We start from the raw sequence: 25000 nt of genomic DNA on the forward strand, positions 1-25000 counted from the left end.
TTTCATAAATGCTTTGTTCCGGAAGTGGAAAAATACCTTGCTTCCAAGAAGATGGAATTCAAGGTGTTATTACTGATAGACAAAGCACCAGGCCACCCAGAAAGTTTGCAGTTTAGCCAACACCACTCTGAACATCATTGCTTTTATTCAGCCACTCGATCAGGGTGTAATATGCACCTTCAAGGTATATTACACCTAATGCTCTTTTGGTTGTATCCATAGTGCCATGGAAGCAGACCTTGACCTTGATGTTAGCAAGTGTTGGAAGGAGTACAGCATTGTGGGCTGCATTACCAACATCAGTGAAGCATTTAATGAACTCAAACCAGAGACAGTGAATAATTGTTGGCGAACCTTTTGGCCTAAGTGTGTTAATAACTTCCAGGGATTTCCGTCCATAGTAAAGGATGTGAATGACATTGTGAGTGTTGCACATCAGTTGGGTGGTGAAGGGTTTGTGAACATGGCTGCTGAAGATGTGGAAGAGCTGATTGATGGGCATGGAGAAGAACTAACAGAAGAGGATCTGGAAGAATTGGTAAAAAGTGCTGCGGAAGATGAAGAGGAAGAAATTATGGAATTGCAACAAGAAGGTTATTATAAAAGTGGCTATTCACGGTTTTGCCAATTGTGCCATTTCTTGGTACCTAACCTTCACTAATGGCAAGGGTTTACTGTACTACAGAAATAATGAACTTTCCAAAAGTAAATTACACTTTTGAGAGCACAAACCTGCATAACATCATCTTGCCATATAAAAACTGCTTTGCCATCACTTCCCTTTGTGTCAAGGCCACCAAGAAACACTTCATCTTGTGATAATGATTGAAGATCAAGTCCTTTACCCAAACCCTGTAAGAAAAGCATCGAGTAAGTGGAAGGGTATATATTTGAGTGTAGCCAGTGTTTATTATCAAATTTTATGCAAAAAGAAGGGGGACGAATATGCTATAAAGTTACAATTTAACATCAACAAAGCTTACCCAACCTGCTGATATGACCTAGTAGACAAAATAATTTCCCACCCAATTTAAACCCTGGACAGTATAGGAATACCCCAGTTATCACAAAGGTTGCATTCCTAAGTCATTGTGAATTAGGAATGTGTGAATATCGGGACAATTTTCCCCATAAGAATTAATGTAAATAAAGGGGATGCATTCCCAGCCAGCAACTTTGAACACATATTTTTTTATGCACACTCCTCATAGTCCCAATAAATGTGAGGAATAAATAAAAATTACACTAATAAAAAAAAAAAACCACCACATTGCCAGTTGGCAATAGTTTCGCTACACACTGGAACGGCAGAGATTCCCAACACTAAGCACTAACCAAGCACATAATACATATTTATTCCCTTCATGTTTTTGACCTTATATTTTTTTTTCCATTCCATATGAACAATTGTGTATGCAAGTAATAGAGTATTTTTGTTCAATCCACAATGCGATGTCTAGCTTTATACCTAGGTATGTAAATGCCTAGCATTAACTCACCAGGCCAACATACAGGCAATTAAAATAACTAATAATTACTTAAATACGTAATATTAGGAGGACACGTCGCTACCTGGCATTTAATTGCAATTCTCAAAACCCCCTCCCGCACCCTCCATCACACGCATTGCTACCGTCATCTTCTTGCCTGGCGAATCAGCTGTTTTTTCTCACCTGTTCATTGTGTTTTGCAACTCAGAGCTTGTATGCTGTGTCAATTTGAGCTGCAATGTTCACTTTACCCAGCAATGATAAATCAATCATGTTATTCATGTGTTTAGCTGACTGCTCATGTTTCGTCCATGCTGAGTCCCCACCAAACAACAAGCATGGAAAGCAGAATAAAGCATTTGCCTCGTCACAACCACAGAGCCATTCACATTTCTGATAAACACTGATGTTAAACTGGTGTGTATATTCTTTGTTCCTGCTTTTACTATTCTATTGAATGGATAAAACTAGTGAAGGTCTTCCTCTTGCTTTGATTTCAGCCTTTTCATTTAATGTCAGCTGGGAAAAGTTGATGCTTTGCAAATACACTGTACTTCACTCGATTTTCCATCATCAAAGGGTAATTAAAGAAAGCATGACTAAACCGCACCGTCTGCACACAATGTAAACATGAGACTGAGCTGCACCGACTGCAGCTCATCGTTTCCAGATGTGGCGCCAATTAATAAGACATGAATCGTACAGCAACTATGAAATTAACTTAAATTTTTATTACGATATATTTGTTAGTACGTAATGTATTATTCTGCTGTGTTTCTGAAGGAATCATACACCTAGCAGTGAGTGTCTGGGAGACTGCAACTCTGTAGCTCCTGGGCACGAGCCGCCACTGTGTATATGTGACAGAGTAGAAAAAATAAATAAAATTGTACATATCGATCCCAAAATACAAGTTAAAAATAGGGGTAGAGTGAGGGTGGGGGGGGGGATGAAGCTACAGGGACAGTTTTAGTGTCTGACCGCATGTTCTTGTGACTTGGCTTGTCGCCCCCTAGGGTGTAATAAATTAATTAGATAAATAATAAATCCACATGACTAAACAGATGCTCACAAGCATTAAGTGCAGGTAGGGGGCGTTAAGCTTGAGAGAGGAGTCACAATGTTGGGAAAGACCTCAGTTGCTTCATTCCACTCCTTGGACATGCCAAGTAGCTATCAAGCTCCTTCATTTGAGGAGTTTGTGGATGATTGTTGCCTCTAAAGAGTCTGAGTCTGACTAAGACTCACTGTGAACTGTCACTAATTGGGGAGTGGTTGTGGTGACGTCACTTTTCGATTCCAATCGATAAGTGGCTGAATTTTTCGCACCACATAACATCTGGAGGGTGCTGGGGGGAAGGGGGATGGGGGCAGTGGTACATAATTATTTCAGCAGAATTTTAAATACACTCAGTCTCTCACACACATACACACATGTACAGATACAGGCTTTATATACAGTATACAGGTACTCTTTGATTTACGACAACCCGGACATACGACCACGGCTGTCATATAAAATATTTTTAAATTACAGTATTGCCCCGCTTTACGCGGTTTCACTTAACGCGATTTTTCATATACGCGGTGCCTCGCCAGAACCGAACTTTCACTTAACGAGGTTCATCTACTCATATACGCGGGAAGCGGCGTGGGCACGATGCACACAAGGTCGCCCAGTCATCAAAACATTAGCGAGTTCTTCATCCGCCACCCACCACAGCCGGCCCAAGTCAGTGATAGTGAGGATATGGACTTATATGGACTTTGAGGGGTTTGACAAAGAGGCCCTGCAAGCCTCTGTGGTGGATAGTGATACAATTGATACAAGTGATACAGGTGAGGGCCAATAATCTGCCCTCTGCCTCGGAACCAACCCCCCATCCCCGTGTGCCCAGCCATCTTTTCTACTAATGTAAGTGTTAAAAAACCTAATATTATTGATATTTCTCTTAATTATTAATTGTGTGTGCATACCATCATAAAGTTAAGAAAATATTTTTACAACAACATAGTTGTGTGTCGTCAAAAAGTGGAGTTTGGGGGTCGGGCCAGTCTCTATTGGAATTAAACCCATATGTTCTGTTGTTCACTTAACGCGGTTTTCACTTGACGCGGTACCCCGTGGGTTCAATTGACAGCGTAAAGCGGGGTACAACTGTACTTATTTTCTAGTACCGAAATGTTTCGGTCCCATACGACAGTGTGTGCTGGGCCGCCTCGTGGTGTACAGCATCCACGCCTTTGCTCGCTCAGTTCGTGTTTGGCCGTCGTTATTGTCATTAGTGATTGCACTGTGTACTGACAAAAAAAAATTTTCTAATTTCCTTTAAAATGACTGGCAAGCGTAAAAGTGAGAGTTCTCGTGGTGCTGAGAAGAAAAAGAAACAGTCAATTACTTTTGAGATGAAAATAATAATGCAATATGAAAATGGAAAAACGGTAGCAACCATTTCGCGTGACCTTGGCTTCTCACTCGACTATATCAACAATTTTGAAGGACAAGGAACGAATTTGTAAGGTAGTGAAAGGATCAGCACCTATAAAGGGAACAATAACGAAAAAAAGACAAAGTCCTCTTCATGAGATGGAAAAATTACTTGTGATGTGGATGGAAGATCAGCTGCAAAAGCATGTACTCGTAAGCCTTCTAACCATAAAGGCTAAGCCTTTTCGAAAGCCTGAAAGAGCAGGCAAGAGATGAGTGCGACCAAAATTTCACAGAAAGTCATGGGTGGTTCCAAAGGTTTAAGAACTGCTACAGTTTGCATAGTGTAAAGGTGAGTGGAGAGGTAGCAAGTGCTGATGTGAGTGCTGCTGAAGCTTTCAAGGAGGAGCTAAAACGTGTCATCATGGAGAGATATTATTTGCCTGAGCAAATATTTAATGTGGATGAAACTGGCTTATTCTGGAAGAGCATGCCAGAATGGACATACATCCACAAAGAGGCAAAAACCATGACGCGATTCAAGGCATTCAAGGACCGAACCACACTTCTGTTCAGGGGGGGGGGGGGATGTAGCTGGTTTCAAGGTAAAACCCTTCATGATATATCATTCAGAGAACCCAAGGGCTTTTAAAAATGTCAGCAAGCACACACACACACTGCCAGTGTTTTATCACAGTAATAAGAAAGCATGGATGACCCCTAGCACTGTTTGAGGATTGGTTCCCGAGTGGTTTCATTCCACGAGCTAAGGAGTATTGTCTGCAACAAGGGGTTGCATTCAAGATTTTATTAATTTTAGATAATGCTCCGGGACACCCACCACACCTCGACGACCTGCACCCTGATGTTAAGGTAGTCTACATTCCACCTAACACTACCTCTATCATCCAAGCCATGGTTCAAGATGCTATTGCTGCTTTTAAAGCGTATTGTTTATGTACGACCTTCGCTCAGGCTGTTGCTGCTACTGAAGGTGAGAAAATGCTCAGAGAGTTTTAGAAGGACTACAACAATTAGCAATGTACAAAGAACATAGCTGCAGCGTGGGATGAGGTTACAGTTCAGTGCATGAATGGAATATGGAAGAAGATCCTGAAAAGATAAGTGAACAGTTTCAAAGGATTTAATGAAGAAGCAATTTCTGAGATTAGTAACAAGATAGTGCAGTTGGGTAAACAGCTGGAGTTAGAAATTGATAATGAAGATGTTGAGCAGTTGGTTGAAAGTGTAGCAGATGAGCTAAGTTACGAGGATCTTATTGAACTGGATGCACATAAAATTGCAGAGGGAGAAGAGAGACAAAATGTAGAAGAAGAACCTGCACCCCCCAAAAAGTTTTCAGTGAAACAAATGGCAGAGGCATTTGCTACTATTAATAAGGGGATGCAAATGTTTGAAGAAATGGATCAAAATGTTGAGCGTTTTGCAAAAGTTGACAGATTGATCCAAGATGCACTTGCTTGCTACAGGGAGATTTACAATGAAAAGAAAAGGCAAACTGTGCAGTCTAAATTGGACATATATTTTAAGAAGTCCCCCACTGCTGTCTCCTCATGCCCCACCACTGCTGCCTCTTCACTCCTTAAAGATGATCCAATACCTTCAACAAGCAAGTATGTTAGCCTGTCTGAAGAAAGTGAAATTGATGACCCACCCAGCCGTCTCCTCCTTTGCTTCATCCAATTAATGTAGTCTGCATGTTTAATTAAAAAATTCAGCTGACTACATTAAAAGTAAGTGCACAGTAACACTTTACTCATTTTTCATTATTGATTACTTTTACTGTACTGTACAGTCAACCCTCACTTTACACGGTTAATGTAACCCACAGGGTACCACGGAAAGTGAGAAACGCGTAAAGTGAATAACATAACATATGGGATTAAATGAAATAGAGACCAGCTGACCCCCAAACTCCACTTTTTCCAACACAATACCTATGTTCTAGTAAAAATAACATCTTAATTTTATGATGGTACATGCACACAATTAATACTTAAGAGAAATAGAGAAATACAGTCGCCAAGTTAATGTCCATTCAAATAATGGACTCACTCCCTCCCCCTCTTCTCACACTACGCTCACTGGCTCTTCCCTCTGAGAAATTTTGGGGGGAAAACCAGGTATAGTAATAAATAATACCTCAAACTAAAGTTAGGATAATATAATTGACATTGCTGGATTCCTTGTAAGACCAGGAATATTTTGAATATAAATGTCATATATTTTTCACAAAAGATAACATATTTACTCAGAGTAAACATTACATCTAAAATTTGTATGTCTAATGCAAAATCTATGATGTATATATTCAAATGTAAGAATTCCAGCAATGTAAATTATATTCTGGCCGGATAATTTGTATGAATTTTATGAGCTAAATAAAAAAATTATACTTCACCCGCGTAAAGGGGTACACCCACCGCGGAATGTGAGCATCCTGGGTTCTGGCAGGGCACCGTGTAAACGTGGAAACGCGGAATGTGGGACCGCGTAAAATGAGGGTTGACTGTATTTCATTTTAGAATTTCTATGTATTATTTTCACATTTTCGACTTAGGACTAATTCGACTTACGACCTGGTCATCGGGACGGAACCCCGTCGTAAGTCGAGGAGAGCATTTTAGAATCACAGCCTTTGAAATTCACTTTCAGTACAGGTATATGCAAACATCAATTGATGTCTAATGGGAAGGAAAGGTGGGGGAGAAGAGTGAGAATTCGATGGGGGAGGGAGGGATAAGAGGATAGGCTAGGTTAGGTGGGTGGTCAAGGTGCTTATGGACACAAGAAAATCAAAGGGAAAGTCCACTGTCATGGCCACTGCCACCTGACCTGACCACCTCACGAAACCTCTAGGTATGTGCTGCATGGTGTCTCCCCACACCATACTCTTTTACTGTGGTTAATAATTAATTAAATTTATTATTTGTTTGCAGGTAATGAGGAATTGTTCAACTAACGAAGATTCATGTAAGACCCTGCTTAATTTAGGACCCGATTCAATTTACGCCATTATTTTCTTCGTATTTACGACAAAATTAAAAAAAACATACAGTCACTCCTCGACATACGACCGCCCCAGTCATACCAAATTTTTTTTTAATTACGTATTTTTGAGTCCCGACGTTAGTCATTGCGCTGTGTACTGACAAAATTTTCGTTTGTAATTCCCTTTAAAATGGCTGGCAAGCTTAAAAGTGAGTTTTGTGGTGCTGAGAAGAAAAAGAGACACCCATTTTAGATTTTCTATGTATTATTTTCGCATATTCGACTTACGACCTGGATTTGGGACCCTAACCCCGTCGTAAGTTAGGGACTGCCTGTATTACATTTTTGTATAAATAATAACAAAATCCCAATATTGAAAAAAAAAAAAGCCACCCCTTGCGCACAGTAGCTGCCGGGCTTGTTAGTGGTGACGCCAGTATCACTAGTATAAACAATTGCAGTTGGCGGGCCCTTTGTTTTCACGCATCTGAACAGGAAAAGGAGAAAAACTTTCTCAGGTTTCTTACAGCATTTTTCCATCCCTATTCAACATGAGCAAGAGAGAGCAAGTGATGGTAGTGTTGTTTCAAAAGCTAATAGAAAGTGTATAAGCTTAGCCGAGAAACTAGATGTGTTAAAACGACATGAAAAAAGATAGAGGTCTGTGGATATTATATGGAGCAAGCAATGAACAATTTTCTGAAGTGGATCCATTAACAGAACAAAGCATTCAAATTTAAATAAATGCAAATGACCTTTACATAAAGATGTTTAATGAGAAAAGAAAGCAGCTGTGCAAGGTTCTTTCTACAGCTTTATTATTTGAAGCCCTAAACCATCAACTTCAGCTACACCATTAAATTCAGCATCATAAGCAGCTTCAACATCAACTTCAGGTTCAGTAACAGTTTCAGCAACAGCTTTATGGAAAGCTACAGCTTCAGCCAGAGTTGAACTTGATGACTTCGTCATCTGAGTAAAAATTCGCACATCATCATTGGCTGTCCCTGTTTTAGACTTTACCACTATTGGCGAGAAGAATTTTTATTTGACATTCGTAAGTATTATTTAAAACATATATGAACAGTAAAGAAGTGTTGCTTTCATATTCATATGTACAGAAATGACGATATGCTTTCACATGTAAGCACTTATTGTACATATGTTGGCGTTCCCAATCGTCTCGCTTTATTTCTTTACCATTAGTGGTTAGCTGCTTCTAGTGTTCCATTTATTAACATTAAATAACATTACTTAAAACATACATACAGGTATTCAATTTTTTACATAAAGTTCACTACAGCTACACCCAGGGTCTTATTTTCTTCAGTTTCTTATGTAGAACCATCGTCACTCACGAAAACAATGTCGTCTTGTCTCCTCGTGTGTTTTAATATTCTATGTATTATTAATGAATTGCATTGTTCATTTCACATATATAAGCATTAATTCAATCAAATACATATTCAGTAATAAACAATAATGAATCTTTTGTACATATTCTTAAGATAAATGACTATGTTTCCTTGAGAGCGCATGTACTGTATAGATTGTCGTTCCACTATCAATCTCACTTTTTTTATTTAATATCAGTGGTTACTTCTACTGTACATTAAATAACATTAATTAAAACATACAAATTTTTTACATTAATTTTACTACAGGTTGTACCTCTCTAGTCCGGCATTCTGTGGTCCGGAACGATTTTAGTTTGTCCAATAGGTAGATACGCAGTTTTTTTTTTCTTATCTGAATTATTATTATTATTACAGGAGTATTAAATTTTTGCCCCTCAGGCCCCAATGTGGGTCAGTGACCTATGCCCGGGTGGGCTAATCCCCTTAAAAAAAAAAGCCGCGGGAAATTAAGGTTTGTTTACATCCGGCAGTTCGGCTGCTCTCTCTCTCTCTCTCTGCTTGTCTATACAGAGTACAACATTTAACCCTTCAATATATATGAGCAGTAAATAAGTGTTGCTTTCATATTCTTATGTAGAGTAATGACGATATATTTTCACATGTGCGCACTTACATACGAGCAGTCTCACTTTTTTTTTTACCATTAATGGTTAGCTACTTATATTGTTCCATTTATTAACATTAAATAACATTACAGGTACTTCAAGCAACCATATTCATTTTTTACATTAATTTTACTACAGCTAAACTCAGGGTCTTATTTTCTTCAGTTTTATATGTAGAACCAATCAGTCACTGGTTTCGTAAGCTTTAACATAAACAATGCCGGCAGCCGTCTCGTCTCCTCTAATATTCCACGTATTATTAATAAATTGTATTGTTAATTTTGCACACACGTACATTAATTCAATAAAAACAAATTCAGAAACATTAATTAAAATATATATGAACAGTAAATAAGTGTTGCTTTCATATTCTTATGTAAAGTAATGACGATATGTTTTCACGTGTGCGCATGCGCACTTACATATGCGATCTCTCTTTTTCTTTACCATTATCGTTCGCTACTTCTATTGTTCCATTTATTAACATTAAATAACATTACTTAAAACAACCATATTAATTTTACTACAGCTACAACCAAGGTCTTATTTTCTTCAGTTTTATATGTAGAACCAGTCAGTCACTGGTTTTGTAATCAACGAAAACAATGCTGTGTCATTTCCTCATGTGTTTTAATATTCTATGTATTATTAATGAATTGTATTGCTCATTTTGCACACATAAGCATTAATTCAATAAAAAAGACATTCAGTAATAAACAATAATGAATCTTTTGTACATAAGAGAAATGACGCTGTTTACACGATTATGCACGTCGTCTGCACGTTGGCGGGCCGTTCAAACCCATCGAAATTCAAGTTTCCGCCGTCAAAACTTTTATTTATTTATTTTTTTGTGTGTTCCAATAAAATACGTTAAGAATTAAAAACTCGCGAAATTTGAGAAGTTACTATACGACATTTAACCCTTCAATATGTCTTCAAAGAGACCATGACGCAGAGAAAGTGGTGCTAGTGCTTCCAAGCATAAGCACAAGTCACTATCTATCCAGGAAAAGGGTGAATTTCCATGGTCCGGCACCGGTCAGGTCCCGAGGTTGCCGGACTAGAGGGGTACAACCTGTACAACAACAACCAGGGTCTTATTATCTTCAGTTTCAGGTGGATAACTGACATTATGGGTGTAAACACTGACAATAATGCCGTCTCTTATCCTCTTGTGTGTTTTAATATTCTACGTATTATCAATGATTTGTATTGTTCATTTCGCATACATAAAGATTAATTCAATCAAACACATATTCAGTAATAAACAATAATGAATCTTGTGTACATATTCTTAAAAAGATAAATTGATGCGGTATCATTAAATGCGCACGTATATGCTGGCGTTCCCAATCCATCTCACTTTTTTTCTTTGCCATTAGTGGTTACCTACTTCTATTGGTCCATTTATTAACATTACAAAACATTACTTAAAACATATATACAGTTGTACCCCACTTAACGCGGTCAATAGAACCCAGAGGGTCCCGTGTTAAGTGAAATCCGCGTTAAGTGAACAACAGAACATATGGGATTAATTCCAATAGAAACCGGCCCGACCCCCAAACTCCACTTTTTGAAGACACATAACTATGTTGTAGTAAAAATAACATCTTAATTTTATGATGGTACATGCACACAATTAATACTTAAGAGAAATAGAGAAATACAGTCGCCAAGTTAATGTCCATTCAAATAATGGACTCAACTCCCTCCCCCTCTCACACTACACTGCCGGCTCTTCCCTCTCTGAGAAATTTTTGGGGGAAAACCACTAAATTTTAATAAATAATACCTCAAACTAAAGTTAGGATAATAATTGACATTGCTGGATTCCTTGTAAGACCAGGAATATTTTGAATATAAATGTCATATATTTTGCACAAAAGATAACATATTTACTCAAGAAAACATTTTATCTAAAATTTGTATGTCTAATGCAAAATATATGATGTTTATATTCAAAATGATCACCAAATTATAAGAATTCCAGCAATGTAAATTATATTCTGACCGGGTAATTTGTATGAATTTTATGAGCTAAAACAAATATCTTCAGTTAATAAAAAAAAAAATAATCTTCACGACACTATCTGTCAATCAAAGTACCCCACCTTGCCTCCCCCCTCTTCCAACCGCGCGGTCAGTCCCAACCCTCCCCCCCACCCCCCACCAATCGTCCCTTCAAGAGAAAGAGTGGGTGAAAAAAATAATTTTAACATTTTGTATTAAATAATACCTCAGATTAAAGTTAGGATAATATAATTGACATTGCTGGATTCCTTGTAAGACCAGGAATATTTTGAATATAAATGTCATATATTTTGCACAAAAGATAACATATTTACTCAGAGTAAACATTTTATCTAAAATTTGTATGTCTAATGCAAAATATATGATGTTTATATTCAAAATGATCATCAAATTATAAGAATTCCAGCAATGTAAATTATATTCTGACCGGGTAATTTGTATGAATTTTATGAGCTAAAACAAATATCTTCAGTTAATAAAAAAAAAAAAATATTCTTCACAGGGTAACAGATGGTCGGTCGGTCCCTCCCTCCCCCCCACCCCCCACCAACCGTCCCAAGGAGATGTGTGGGAAAACCAGAATACTTAACTTTTTTGTAATAAATAATACCTCAAACTAAAGTTAGGATAATATAATTGACATTGCTGGATTCCTTGTAAGACCAGGAATATTTTGAATATAAATGTCATATATTTTGCACAAAAGATAACATATTTACTCAAGAGTGAACATTTTATCTAAAATTTGTATGTCTAATGCAAAATATATGATGTTTATATTCAAAATGATCACCAAATTAAAAGAATTCCAGCAATGTAAATTATATTCTGGCCGGGTAATTTGTATGAATTTTATGAGCTAAAACAGGCAGTCAGGCAGGGTGGTGGGTGGGGCAAATCTAAAAATAGCATCTGGAGCCGGACACTCACCGCGTATGTGGAAAAAATCCGTGTTAAGTGAAAGTTCAGCTCTGGCGAGGCACCGCGTATATGATAAAACGCGTTAAGTGAAACCGTGTTAGGCGGGGTAATACTGTATATTCATTTTTTTACACTAATTTTACGACAGCTACAACCAGTTTTATTTTCTTAATTTTCTCGTGTAGAACTATCGTTCCGGACTCCCGGCTGTAAACACTAACGAAAACAATGGCGTCCCATCTCCTCGTGTGTGACCATATTATTATCCATTTATATTGTATAAGGTGCATCCAGAAACATTATTTAAAGATATGAAAAGGTCACACTTGGGAACTCATCTCATTATTATTGCGTTATTTTAATGGTAATTAATGATTCGCGATACGATGATTCACCTTGCACTGCAATATTAGAGGACACATTACCGTCGTTATTCGAGGCTTTACTGTATTAGAAAACCATATGCAAATAAAAGTATTAAAAAATTTGAGTAATTTTTAAAAGGTAAATACCCAAAAATGTTACTTGAGTACAGTACTCAAGTAAATTTATTAAGTTACTTAACAACTCTGGTCCTCAGGTGCCGTCCCCACGCACCACGTGGACTCAAGACATAATCTAGTGCTTCACTTGTATTATCTAATGTTATTACTGATCTCAATCATACATGTTAGTTAACATACGTCATGTGATTCATATTATGCTCCAGTCACTAAAACATATAGCTATGACCTTTCTTAAATTACCCACTCAAAGCGACATGTATTTTCTTGTTAGGAGACACCTTCCATTTTCTATAGTCTTGCCTGAAGGGCCAGCATGATAATTATGTAAGGTATGTAAATTTAAAATACAATGTAACTTGTATGAGTCACCATAAGTCAGATATACCTACTGTGAGCTGAAGCATTCAAGATGCATGGAGTATATGTTGAAGGCTTCATCTATCTTTATGTGTAGTGTAAATTGTGTTAAGACGATGTGTTTTGAGAAGCAAGCAAACAGTTAGGATCAATTTGGGCATCTCGTGAAGTTACGAGATAACAATTCAAAGCTGAAGTTGTATTTCCTTGATTTACAGACCTCAGAGAATCCAAAGAGTGTATTGAAATTAATGTATTGTCATTTTTGTATTTAAGAAACTCATAAATCTTGAGAGCCAAACCTGTTAACATATACTCTTGGGAAGAGAGAATGCTGTGGTTTGTGACTCCACCCATAATATACTGCCATCCAATGTACTTGACAAAGTTAATTCTTGCATTGCAAAGTGCGAACACTGATTAGATTATAAAAGTTAATCGTATAAAATAAATGTAAGCTCATAGCCTCGTTTTCTCAGCCCGAGGTGTACTGTAACATTTCACCTAACAGGTATGTACAGTCTCGTTCAAGATTCTTGGAACACTGCTGGAGACAGCTGGCAACTCAAGGCCAATTGTTTACTATAGTATATAGTATAATATAATACGAAATAATGCCCAACCAGTAATTAAGCAACGGGGAACAAAGTAACCAATCGCCGATCACTTTTACATTCATTTATAATTTTTGCTGCGTAATATAGTAAACAAAAGGCCTTGAGTAGCCAGCTGTCTCCAGCAGTGTTCGAAGAATCTTGAACAAAACTGTACATAGTGCCTCACACTGCCATATTAAGTGAACTTTGTTGAATATATCAGTGTTACTGTTTAACATATTTGAATGTCTTATGTGTTAAATAATCCAAGAGCGTAATTGACCGCCCACCCTAATGTTCAGTGCCGCCTGTCCCCTTGCCAGACGTGCTTGGTGGCATTTTGTGTTTTGACTATTCCTTCTGATAGCTGCACTGTATGTGTTGGTGCCGCTGCCAAGGCTCGGTAACTGCCTGCAGATAAGATGTCGATGCAACAATGGCAATTGTTGAGAAAATGGATCGCAACCTGGAATGTAGCTCAAGAGCAACAAAGTGATAGCCAATACCTATGATTACTACAGGAAAAGTTACAATGAGGGCAGTTACACAAACTACCCTGGATGCATTCTACAAAAAGCCATCAAGTGACCCAAAATCTCCCAATAAGTCTCCTCTAAGAACATAAAATTTTTCAAAAAGAAAAAAACTCCATATAACCATGATTAAGTTGTTCTTCAGACTTCTTGCAGTAGTTTCCCCATCTTTAACTGCAAATATTCAGTGCAAATAATCAAGAATTAGAGAATCAGGGTAAGAACCTTCTAAACTATCATTGTATGTAACCTCTGTTATATCATTGCTTCTTTAGGAAAATTGGTGTTGACTTCAGGTACCTTTTCTAGGAATGTAACCTGACATAAGTCAAAGGGTGGCCTATGTATAAAATAAAACTTCATGTGTTAAAAAATTACAAGACCAAGTTAGCAAATCATTTGCATATAGCAGTAACAATAGTGGTAGATGCAAAGTGGAAAGAGCAACACACAGTATTAATAAAATCATAATCAAAAGTTAGATAGAAAATTTTGCAAAAAGTACAAAAACACAAAAAGAAGAATGCGGACTAGATATGGAAATATCTTATACCCAATTTGCTGGCAAAATTTACTTAAGGTAACATTCCTGCATTCTCATTTTTCATCACTAATAGTTTCACTTTTATGCAATTCTCATTTACTGTACATTGTCATCCAACAAACTTTGCACTTTTAAGTTTCAATAAAAACAAAAGATGATCCATACAATATTTCCATTTCCTTTTTCCAAACTAAATCCTTCCCAACAACCATTTTATTTACCCTGAAAATGCAAATAACATTGTTAATCAAGTTAAAAAAATTGCATCATTATGATTACAAAACTGTTGCAATATGTATTACCATAATAAAAGACATATATCTGAGGGATCCAAATGTATTTCTTAGGATCTCTTGTTCTGTAGTCTGCCCTTTTCTTACACACAACACTCCTATCTTGTGAGTCTCCTGAGGTCGTATGAGATCTATTACTCTTAGGGCACGTTGGAACTCGATTCTGTCAGTAGGAAGCAGAAGTGGACGATCCTCAGTATCCCCCAGCTGCCCATGATAATACAGCTGAAGAAAGACGAAGCTGCAAAGAGATTCAGTTTCAGCTAAAAGTTCATGATGATATTCCTAAATATAGACAACATGGTTGATTATCACAGCAACTACCCTGTAACAGGATACATTACGATAACATAGCATGAGTTTACTACAGTATATCATTGACATTTATATAAATTCTACTATTTGACAGTGAATGTGAAGAAACATCCACACAATATTAAGTCATATACAGTAAAGGTCTAAAATTCCGGATGCCAGAAATCCGGACCACCTGAGAATCCGGACTTTTCGAAAACTTTTTTTATTTTTTATTTTTATTTTTTAGCTGGCTTTTGTGTGTATATGCGCATGCATGAGCGCCACAGCTGCACAGCGACAACAAGCGACCACGCAGTTGCCACTTTAAAATGAGCAATCAAACTGTGACAATGTATGTACAGTGGTCCCTCGGTTAACGAACACAATCCGTTCCAGCAGGTGTTCGTTAACCGAAAAATTCGTTAACCGAAACCATTGTTTCAATGGGTTTTTGGGTAATTGGTTCCAGCTCACCGAAAATTGCCTAAATTCAACAAAAATAGTAGAAAAGTTCACTTACTTTGAGGTGTGTATGTAGAAGGCTCCTGGATGATGATGATGATGATGGGAATTAGAATGGGGGTGGAGGAGAAGGAAGAAGAGAAGGCATTGGGGTGGAAGAGAAGTCCTCCAGGCCCATGGCACCATTCACCCATAAAATTTTAGTTCTCTTGGTGTATTTCAAGATTATTTTCTTTAAATCAACACTGCACTGCATTATATATTGTCAATATGTAAAATATATTTCAAAATGACCAATAATTTGCTTGGAAACAGAAAAAAAGCGTTTAGTTGAAGAGAGTCTCAAGCAAGATGTTACCTCCAGTGAAAACAGAGAGACACTAACGCCTGTTTGCTGTATTAAGAGGCTGGATGCTGCGCATTAAACTAGCCACTTTACCTTCAATTATGTTCAATAATTGTTAAAATGACTAAAAAATTGAATATTAAACTTTTAAAATTATTGAATAGTATAAACTTCTTGATATTTACTAAAATAGTAAGGAATTTAAGCCCTAGAACCGATTAATGTATTGGCGGACTAATACTAAAGCTGGTTGACCGGCCAGTGCAAGCGAAAACATGTTGAGGTCAGTTCGTAAGAAATTCGTTAACCGAATTTTTGTTCGTTAACCGAATTTAAGAATCTTATGGGAAGCAGTTCGTTAACCGAAATTTCGTTAACCGAGGGACCACTGTAATTTTGAATCTTACTCTTTCCATTTACAGAGTACTGTACAAGCCCATAATAATGGCTCCTAAAGTAGATAAACTTCGTTGTGTGAAGAGAAAGAAGAACACGTTGAAATTGAGTGACAAACTTGAAATAATTAAGAAAATAGAACGTGGTGTGAGCAATACTGTTCTAATGGAAACATACGACATTGGAAAGTCGACAATTTATGATATAAAAAAGGCAAATATTAAAATTCTATAATTCACAGCTTTTTCTTTAAAACTGCTCGTTTTGATAAATGAAGCATGCTATATTTGCTATTGAATAAGCTATCAAAATGTACCTGTTCATCTCTTCTTTATTCCTCCTTAAATTTGAATTTTAAAAGTACTGCCTAAGAAACCGGAAATCCGAAAATCCGGACCGACCCAATCCCCAAGCAGTCTGGATTTCTGGACTTCTACTGTAGTTACAGGTCAGCTGTTAGTTCACCCAACATTCCTATAAAAATACAGTCTATGTCTCCAGAGGACAAACAGGTTTTAGAGCCATATATTTTACTGTACTTAATTTAAATGTAGAGAACAAAATGAGATTTCATAGCCCATCCCTATCATAAATACACTCACTGACCCACACATTTAATCCCTCATGAAAGTTAATGAGAGAATGTAGTGTGTATGTCTTAAAATCCAGCCTCCAGTTTCAAAACAACCACTGGGTCAATGTTAACCTGTATTCATATTTCAGCTCATTTGAATCAGCTATATGGGATAAGTCCCAGCCCTTAAAAATCAATAAACCCAAAAATTTGTGACCAAAGGCACAATGTTTTTGAGAGCTGGTTAACAACCACCAATGCTAGGGCCAGCCACTTCTGACATGCTTACCCATGCTCAGTAGGGTTGGTACAGTGTCAACAAACCTTATGGAACAGTACAGTGATATCCCCATTAGCAAGAACAATTGGTGCAGAGCTCTTCCTGGGATGAGAGATTTCTGGGTAATGAGACAAATTTTTCTTGGTATTGGGAAAAGGTTCTTAGAGTCTAAACTATGTATAGAGCACAGATAGACACTAGCCCACATCCCCGGAATGTTTCTGGGTATTGGGGAAATTTTTCCAAGAGTCTAAGAGTCTAAACTACGCACCTCATCTTGACTCCAAACTGTGCATCTAATCTCGGCTCTAAGCTAAGCATCTCATCCTCCCATCTCACATGGACAGCGGTAAAGCGCAAAACTCTCATCAATATGTAAAGGGTTAGAGCCTCGGCCCGGACACAAGTGAGAAGGGTGTTATCCAGTGTGACCCTACCAAACACCATAGCTTTCCCAGTCCCCGGTCTCCTCCTCTACTATTACTGGATAAACCGCCCAAAAGGCTAGTAAGCTGATACGTGGCGAATATGATAAAAAAAATATATACAGTATACATGTATATATACAGGTAGTCCCCGACTTATGACTGACTCAACTTACGTCAATCTCCACTTACGACCTGCTCTGACCGTACGACCGTCTGCACATACGACCGCCGCAGTCGTGACCAAAATTTTTTTCAAATGACGCGCGCATATTCTATACCGAAACATTTCCGTCCCGGGCGAGAGCGTGGCTTGTTGGGTCACCGTGTGGGTACAGCTCCCACTCAGTGGAGCGCTTAGTTGGTGTTTGGCTATCGTATCCTATACTGATCGCGCTGTGTACCTACATTATTATTGTATTTAATTGACTTTATAATGACTGGAAAGCGTACAAGTGCAAGTGCTGGTGGTGCTCAGAAGAAAAGGAGACAGGCAATTACTTTTGAGATGGAAATGAAGATAGTAATGCAATATGAGAATGGAAAAACAGTAGCAACAATCTCACGCGACCTAGGTTTCTCGCACTCGACCATATCCACTATTCTGAAGGACAAGGAATGTATTCGTGATGTAGTGAAAGGAACAACACCTATAAAGGGAACTGTAATTTCGAAGAAAAGACAAGGTCCTATTCACGATATGGAAAAATTATTGGTGATATGGATAGAAAACCAAATACAGAAGCGTGTACCCTTAAGCCTTCTAACCATACAGGCTAAAGCAAGAAGCCTGTTCCAAAGCCTGAAGGAGCAGGCAGATGAATGTGAGCAAACCTTTACAGCAAGTCATGGGTGGTTTAATAGATTTAAAAAACACTACAGTTTACACAATGTTAAGGTGAGTGGAGAGGCAGCTAGTGCCAATGTTGGTGCTGCCGAAGCTTTTAAGGGGGAGTTAGATGATGTGATTGTGGAAGGAAATTATTTGCCTGAGCAAATATTCAATGTGGATGAGGCTGGATTATTGTGGAAGCACATGCCTGAGTGGACATACATCCACAAAGAGGTGAAAACAATGCCAGGATTCAAGGCATTCAAGGACAGAATTACACTTCTGTTGGGGGGTAATGTTGCTTGTTTCAACTTAAAGCCCTTCATGATCTATCATTCAGAGAACCCCAGGGCTTTAAAACATGTCAGCAAGCACACACTGCCAGTGTTTTATTGCAGTAACAAGAAAGCCTGGAAGACCATTGTACTGTTTGAGGATTGGTTCATGAATTATTTCATTCCTCGAGCCAAGGAGTATTGTCTGCAACAAGGGGTTGCATTCAAGATTTTATTAATTTTAGATAATGCTCCGGGACACCCACCACACCTGGACGACATGCACCCTGACGTTAAGGTAGTGTACATTCCACCTAACACTACCTCCATCATCCAACCCATGGATCAAGGTGCTATTGCTGCCTTTAAAGCGTATTATTTACGTACGAGCTTCGTTCAGGCTGTTGCTGCTACTGAAGGTGAGAAAACGCTCAGAGACTTTTGGAAGGAGTACAACATTTTGTCATGTATAAAGAACATTCGTGCAGCATGGGATCAGGTTACAAAACATTGCATGAATGGAATATGGAAGAAACTCCTGAAAAGATATGTGCACAGTTTCAAAGGTTTTAATGAAAATAAAGTTATTTCTGATATTAGTAACAAGATAGTGGAGTTAGGTAAACAGCTTGAGTTAGAAATTGATAATGAAGATGTTGAACAGTTGGTTGAAAGTGTAGCAAAAGAGCTCAGTAACGAAGATCTCATCGAACAGGAAGCACACAAAGATGCAGACGAAGAAGCCAGTCTAAATGTAGAAGAAGGACCTGCACCCCCCAAAAAGTTTTCAGTGAAGCAATGGCAGAGGCATTTGCTACAATCAATAAAGGAATGCAAATGTTTGATGGCATGGATCAAAATTATGAGCATTTTGTCAAAGTTGACAGAATGATCCAAGATGCACTTGCTTGCTACAGATAAATTTATGATGAAAAGAAAAAGCAAACTGTGCAGTCTAAATTGGACATCTATTTTAAGAAGTCCCCCAGTGCTGTCTCCTCACGCCCCAGCAGTGCTGCCTCTTCACTCCCTCAAGATGATCCAATACCTTCAACCAGTATGTTTTCACAGCACATAAACCTGTCTGAAGAAAGCAACATTGATGACCCACCCAGCCCTGTCTCCTCCTCTGCTTCATCCAATTAATATAGTCTCCATGTATACCTGTAAATAGAAAATTATGGGGACCCTGTGTGTATTCAGCTGACTATATTAAAGGTAAGTGCTCAGTCACACTGTACCCATTCCTCATTATTTATTTATTTTACTGTACTGTATTTCATTGTAGATTTTATTTTATTTTATTTTATTTTTATTTTTTTATTTATTTTTTTATTTTTTTTTTATTCTATGTCGGACGTACGACCATTCTGACTTATGACCTGGATTTGGGTCCCTAACCCCGTCATAAAACGGGGAGCATCTGTATATATATATTACATTTAGACAGTGGGCACGAACAAAAATATTTATGGCTAGCGAAAAAGTGTATACCGGGTAGTTATATTTACAGCATCTATTCTAATTGTGTTACTTTTATCCTCTTCACCACTGATCAACTCGTTAGCCACTTGGGCGATCGATCACGTCTCTGTTACGCACTGTTGGTGGGTACTGGGCATCCACCGGCTCCTGAATGTACCTGAACCTGCTCCAGTGTTGGTCAAGTCTGGTCTTGAAAGAGCTCACACTCGGTGCCATCACAACACTTTCTGGCAGATTGTTATAAGAAATCAAAACTTTCACTCCGAAAAACTTTGCCCTCACAGTTTTCTGGACTTGCGGCTTCTTCAATCTTGAGCTGTGATCCCTTGTGGGGCGAGCGTCTGCCAGCTCCAAGTAAGGACACTCGATTGAGTAGTGCCCCTTGAGATGCTTATACACCTCAATTAGATCGCCCCTTGCCAGTCTGTAGTATACGCTAGGCAAGTTCAGGCGCTCCAACCTCTCAGGGTAGTTGAGGTGCCGAAGTGCAGGCACCAGTCTGGTGGCCCTCCTTTGAACATTTTCAACCACCTGACAGTCCATAGCATATCTCGGGGACCAGACGGGGTGACAGTACTCCAGATGGGGAAGCACTACACTCTTGAAGATCGTTACGAGGGACGGACAGTCTAGATATCTGAAAGACCTTCTTATAAGACCCAATAAATTATTTGCCTGATTTACCTTCTTCTCGCAATGGCCCAAGAACTTCAGCTCATTGTCAACATATACACCTAGGTCCTTCTCACATTCAGTCTCAACTAGTGCACTTTCTTCATCCCGTTGGGACATATGAAACACCTCCTTACCGTTGGTACGCCCCAGGTGCATCCTCTTACACTTCGTGACATTGAATCTCAGCAGTCATTTCTTCAACCATTCATGGAGCTCACAGACATCCTTCCGCAGCTCTTCACAGTCCACTTGGTTCTTGATTTCCCGAAATAACTTGGCGTCAACCGCAAACATTTATATGGAGGAGTGTACGTCAGGCATGTCATTTATGAAACAAACAAACAACAGCAGGCCCAATACATTGCCCTGTGGTTCCCCTCTTGTGACCACACACTGCTTGCGGTCATGTAGAAAGTCTTCTATTTACGCTAGGACATTTCCCCGAATTCCGTACCCTTCCAGTTTGATTTTCAGCCTTTCGTGGCGTACACTGTTGAAAGCCTTGGCAAAATCTAGCTACTCCTTGACTTACAACATACTCGACCTACGACCACCTACACTTACGACCTGCCTCAGTCGGTACGACCATCTGCACATACGACCGCCGCAGTCGGTACCAAATTTTTTTTCAAAAGATGCGCGTATTTTCTATACCGAAACGTTTCCGTCCCGTATGAGAGCGTCGCGTGGGCTGGGTCACGCCACCTCGTGGCTACAGCACCCACGCCGTAGAGCGCTTAATTGGTGTTTGGCTGCCATTGTTGTCGATAATGATCATGCTGTGTACCGACATTATTTTAGTAACTAATTCACTTTAGAAGACTGGCAAGCGTAGAAGTGAGAGTGCTGGTGGTGCTCAGAAGAAAAGGGGCCAGTCAATTACTTTTGAGACGAAAATGAAGATGATAATGCAGTATGAAAATGGAAAAACAGTAGCAACCATTTCACGCGACCTAGGCTTCTCGCACTCGACCATATCTACTATTTTGAAGGACAAGGAACGTATTCATGAGGTAGTGAAAGAATCAGTACCTATAAAGAGAACTACACTATAATAACGAAGAAAAGACAAGGTCCTATTCATGAGATGGAAAAATTACTTGTGATATGGATGGAAGATCAGATACAAAAGCGTGTACCCTTAAGCCTTCTAACCTTACAGGCTAAGGCAAGAAGCCTTTTCGAAAGCCTGAAGGAGCAGGCAGGAGATGAGTGTGACCAAACCTTCACAGCAAGTCATGAGTGGTTCCAAAGGTTTAAGAACTGCTACAGTTTGCATAGTGTAAAGGTGAGTGGAGAGGCAGCAAGTGTTGATGTTGGTGCTGCCGAAGCTTTTAGGGGGCAGCTAGATCGTGTCATTGTGGAGGGAAATTATTTGCCTGAGAAAATATTTAATATGGATGAAACTGGCTTATTCTGGAAGCGCATGCCTGAACGGACATACATCCACAAGAAGGCAAAAACAATGCCGGGATTCAAGGCATTCAAGGACTGAATCACACTTCTGTTGGGGGGGAATGTAGCTGGTTTCAAGTTAAAGCCCTTCATGATATATCATTCAAAGAACCCAAGGGCTTTTAAACATGTCAGCAAGCACACACTGCCAGTGTTTTATTGCAGTAACAAGAAAGCATGGATGACCCCAGTACTGTTTGAGGATTGGTTCATGACTTGTTTCATTCCACAAGCCAAGGAGTATTGTCTGCAACAAGGGATTGCATTCAAGATTTTGTTAATTTTGGATTATGCTCCGGGACACCCACCACACCTGGACGACATGCACCCTGATGTTAAGGTAGTCTACATTCCACCTAACACTACCTCTATTCTTCCAACCCATTTTGAAATGTATGAAGAACATTAGTGCAGCATGGGATGAGGTTACAGGTCAGTGCATGAATGGAATATGGAAGAAAGTCCTGAAAAGATATGTGAACAGTTTAACTGGATTTAATGAAGATGAAGTAATTTCTGAGATTAGTAACAAGATAATGGAGTTGAGTAAACAGCTTGAGTTAGAAATTGATAATGAAGATGTTGAGCAGTTGGTTGAAAGAGTAGCAGAAGAGCTAAGTAACGAGGATCTTATTGAACTGGAAGCACAGAAAAATGCAGGTGAAGAAGGGAGTCAAAATGTAGAAGAAGAACCTGCACTCCCCAAAACTTTTTCAGTGAAGCAAATGGCAGAGGCATTTGCTACAATTAATAAGGGGATGCAAATGTTAGACGGAATGGATCAAAATTTTGATCATTTTGCAAAAGTTGACAGAATGGTGCAAGATGCACTTGCTTGCTACAGGGAGATTTATAATGAAAAGAAATGGCAAACTGTGCAGTCTAAATTGGACATATATTTTAAGAAGTCCCCCCATTGGTCTCCTCACGCCCCACCAGTGCTGCCTCTTCACTCCCTCAAGATGATCCAATACCTTCAACAAGCAAGTTTCCCCCTGTATATTAACCTGTCTGAAGAAAGCGACATTGATGACCCACCCAGCCCTGTCTCGTCCTCTGCTTCATCCAGTTAATGTAGTCTCCATGTATAATTAGAAAATGATGGGGGCCATATGTGCATTCAGCTGACTACATTAAAGATAAGTGCACAGTAACACTGTATCCATTCTTCATTACTGATTACTTTTACTGTACTGTATTTCATTTTAGATTTTCTATGTATTTATTTTTGCATTTTCGACTTACGACCAATTCGACTTACGACCTGGATTTGGGTCCCTAACCCCGTCGTAAGTCGGGGAGTAGCTGTACTTATTACTGTGGCCGACTGTACATTACAGAGTAGAGCTTGGTTCTGCAAGGGATGACCTAGCATTCTTTATCTTTGTTTTCCTCTAACCCCTCACACTATTCATACTCAATTTCTGCCCCCTTAGGGTCTTCTGATCACAATCTTATTCCTATGAAATCAAACTGGGCACAACCACCTCCCCACCCCCATGTAAACACCAACTATGGCACTAACTTCATCCAGCTCTATGATTTTCGAAACCATCTTACTCTCTCATTTTCTGTGTCACCTTGAATGCCTTTCTCTTTTGTCAGTTCACCAGTATGGCTTTCACCAGGCGAGATTTACTGGTGATCTGGTCTTCTACTGCACCCATCTTTGGTCATTTTCTCTTAGGGATTATGGGGAAACTTTCATCGTGGTAATCAACATCTCCAAAGCAATTAACAGGGTATGACACAAGTCTATGCTTTCTAAACTACCCTCTTATGGTTTCTCTCCCCTAGTTTTTTCTCTTATTTCTAGCTTCCTTGAGAACCGATCCATGGCAGTTGTTGTCGAGGGATCGATTTCTTGCTCTTTCTCTACCAATAGTGGTGTCCCACAGGGTTCTGTTCTTTCACCTACCCTCTTCCTTCTTTTTATCAATGATTTACTTTACACTATGACTAATTATATTCATTCTTATGCTGATGATTCTACTCTTCACTCTTCTTCACATTTTTCCCTTCCCCCTAATTCTCAAAATAGATCTGTTTCTAGAGTTGATATCGTTTCATCTATCGATGTGGATCTGAGCAGCATCTCCAAATGGGGAGGTAGAAACTTAGTTAAATTCAATAGTAATAAAACTCAGTACAGGGCCCCCCCAAGTTCACGGATTTTCATTTCGCGTTCCTCTATTATTCGCGGATGACACCCTGGATGTACCGAAAAATGTCTGTGGGTAGTTTTTAAGTTGCCGGCATTTTTGCGGCTGGGACAGGGAGTCATTCGTTCTAGAGACAGTAATTTCTTTTACCTGTATTGTAAATATGTTTGTGTGTGTGTAGACACACACACAGAACATACAAATAAGTAATAATTGGAAAATCCTCTCACAAATAATCAGAAACAAATTTATTAAAAATAAGACAGTCTACCCTCAAGTCCGTGCTTTATTACTATATTAATAAAGCACAGACTTGAGGGTAGACTGTCACATTTTTAATAAATATGTTTGATTATTTGAGAGAGTATTTCCCATTATTATTTATGTGTATGCACACAAACACACACACACACACACATACTGTATATACTGTACAATACAGTATAGGTAAAAAACAAATTGTCTTAAGGGAAACACAAAGGGAATATACATTTCTTTGTACACAAGTGGATGCCGGTCACACTAGAATAACCCATTATAGTACGTCCTACTTTTCTTACACAGCCAAACTGTGGAATGCTCTGCCTTCTTCTGTG

General features: G+C 38.7%; 1 protein-coding gene across 1 annotated transcript in view; it reads right to left on the reverse strand.

Moving 5' to 3' along the window:
- Positions 1 to 25000, reverse strand: part of LOC121871699 (tuberin-like) — a 218355-nt gene that overhangs the window by 14700 nt on the left and 178655 nt on the right. Inside the window, exons 26-27 of the mRNA XM_042374111.1 lie at positions 14750 to 14981; positions 733 to 852 (exon numbers count right to left, since the gene is read on the reverse strand). Coding sequence (XP_042230045.1) covers positions 733 to 852; positions 14750 to 14981 — 352 coding nt within the window. The remainder of the gene's footprint in view (positions 1 to 732; positions 853 to 14749; positions 14982 to 25000) is intronic.

Source organism: Homarus americanus, unplaced genomic scaffold, assembly GCF_018991925.1.
Source record: "Homarus americanus isolate GMGI-L3 unplaced genomic scaffold, GMGI_Hamer_2.0 scaffold39675, whole genome shotgun sequence".
Lineage (NCBI taxonomy): Eukaryota > Metazoa > Arthropoda > Malacostraca > Decapoda > Nephropidae > Homarus > Homarus americanus.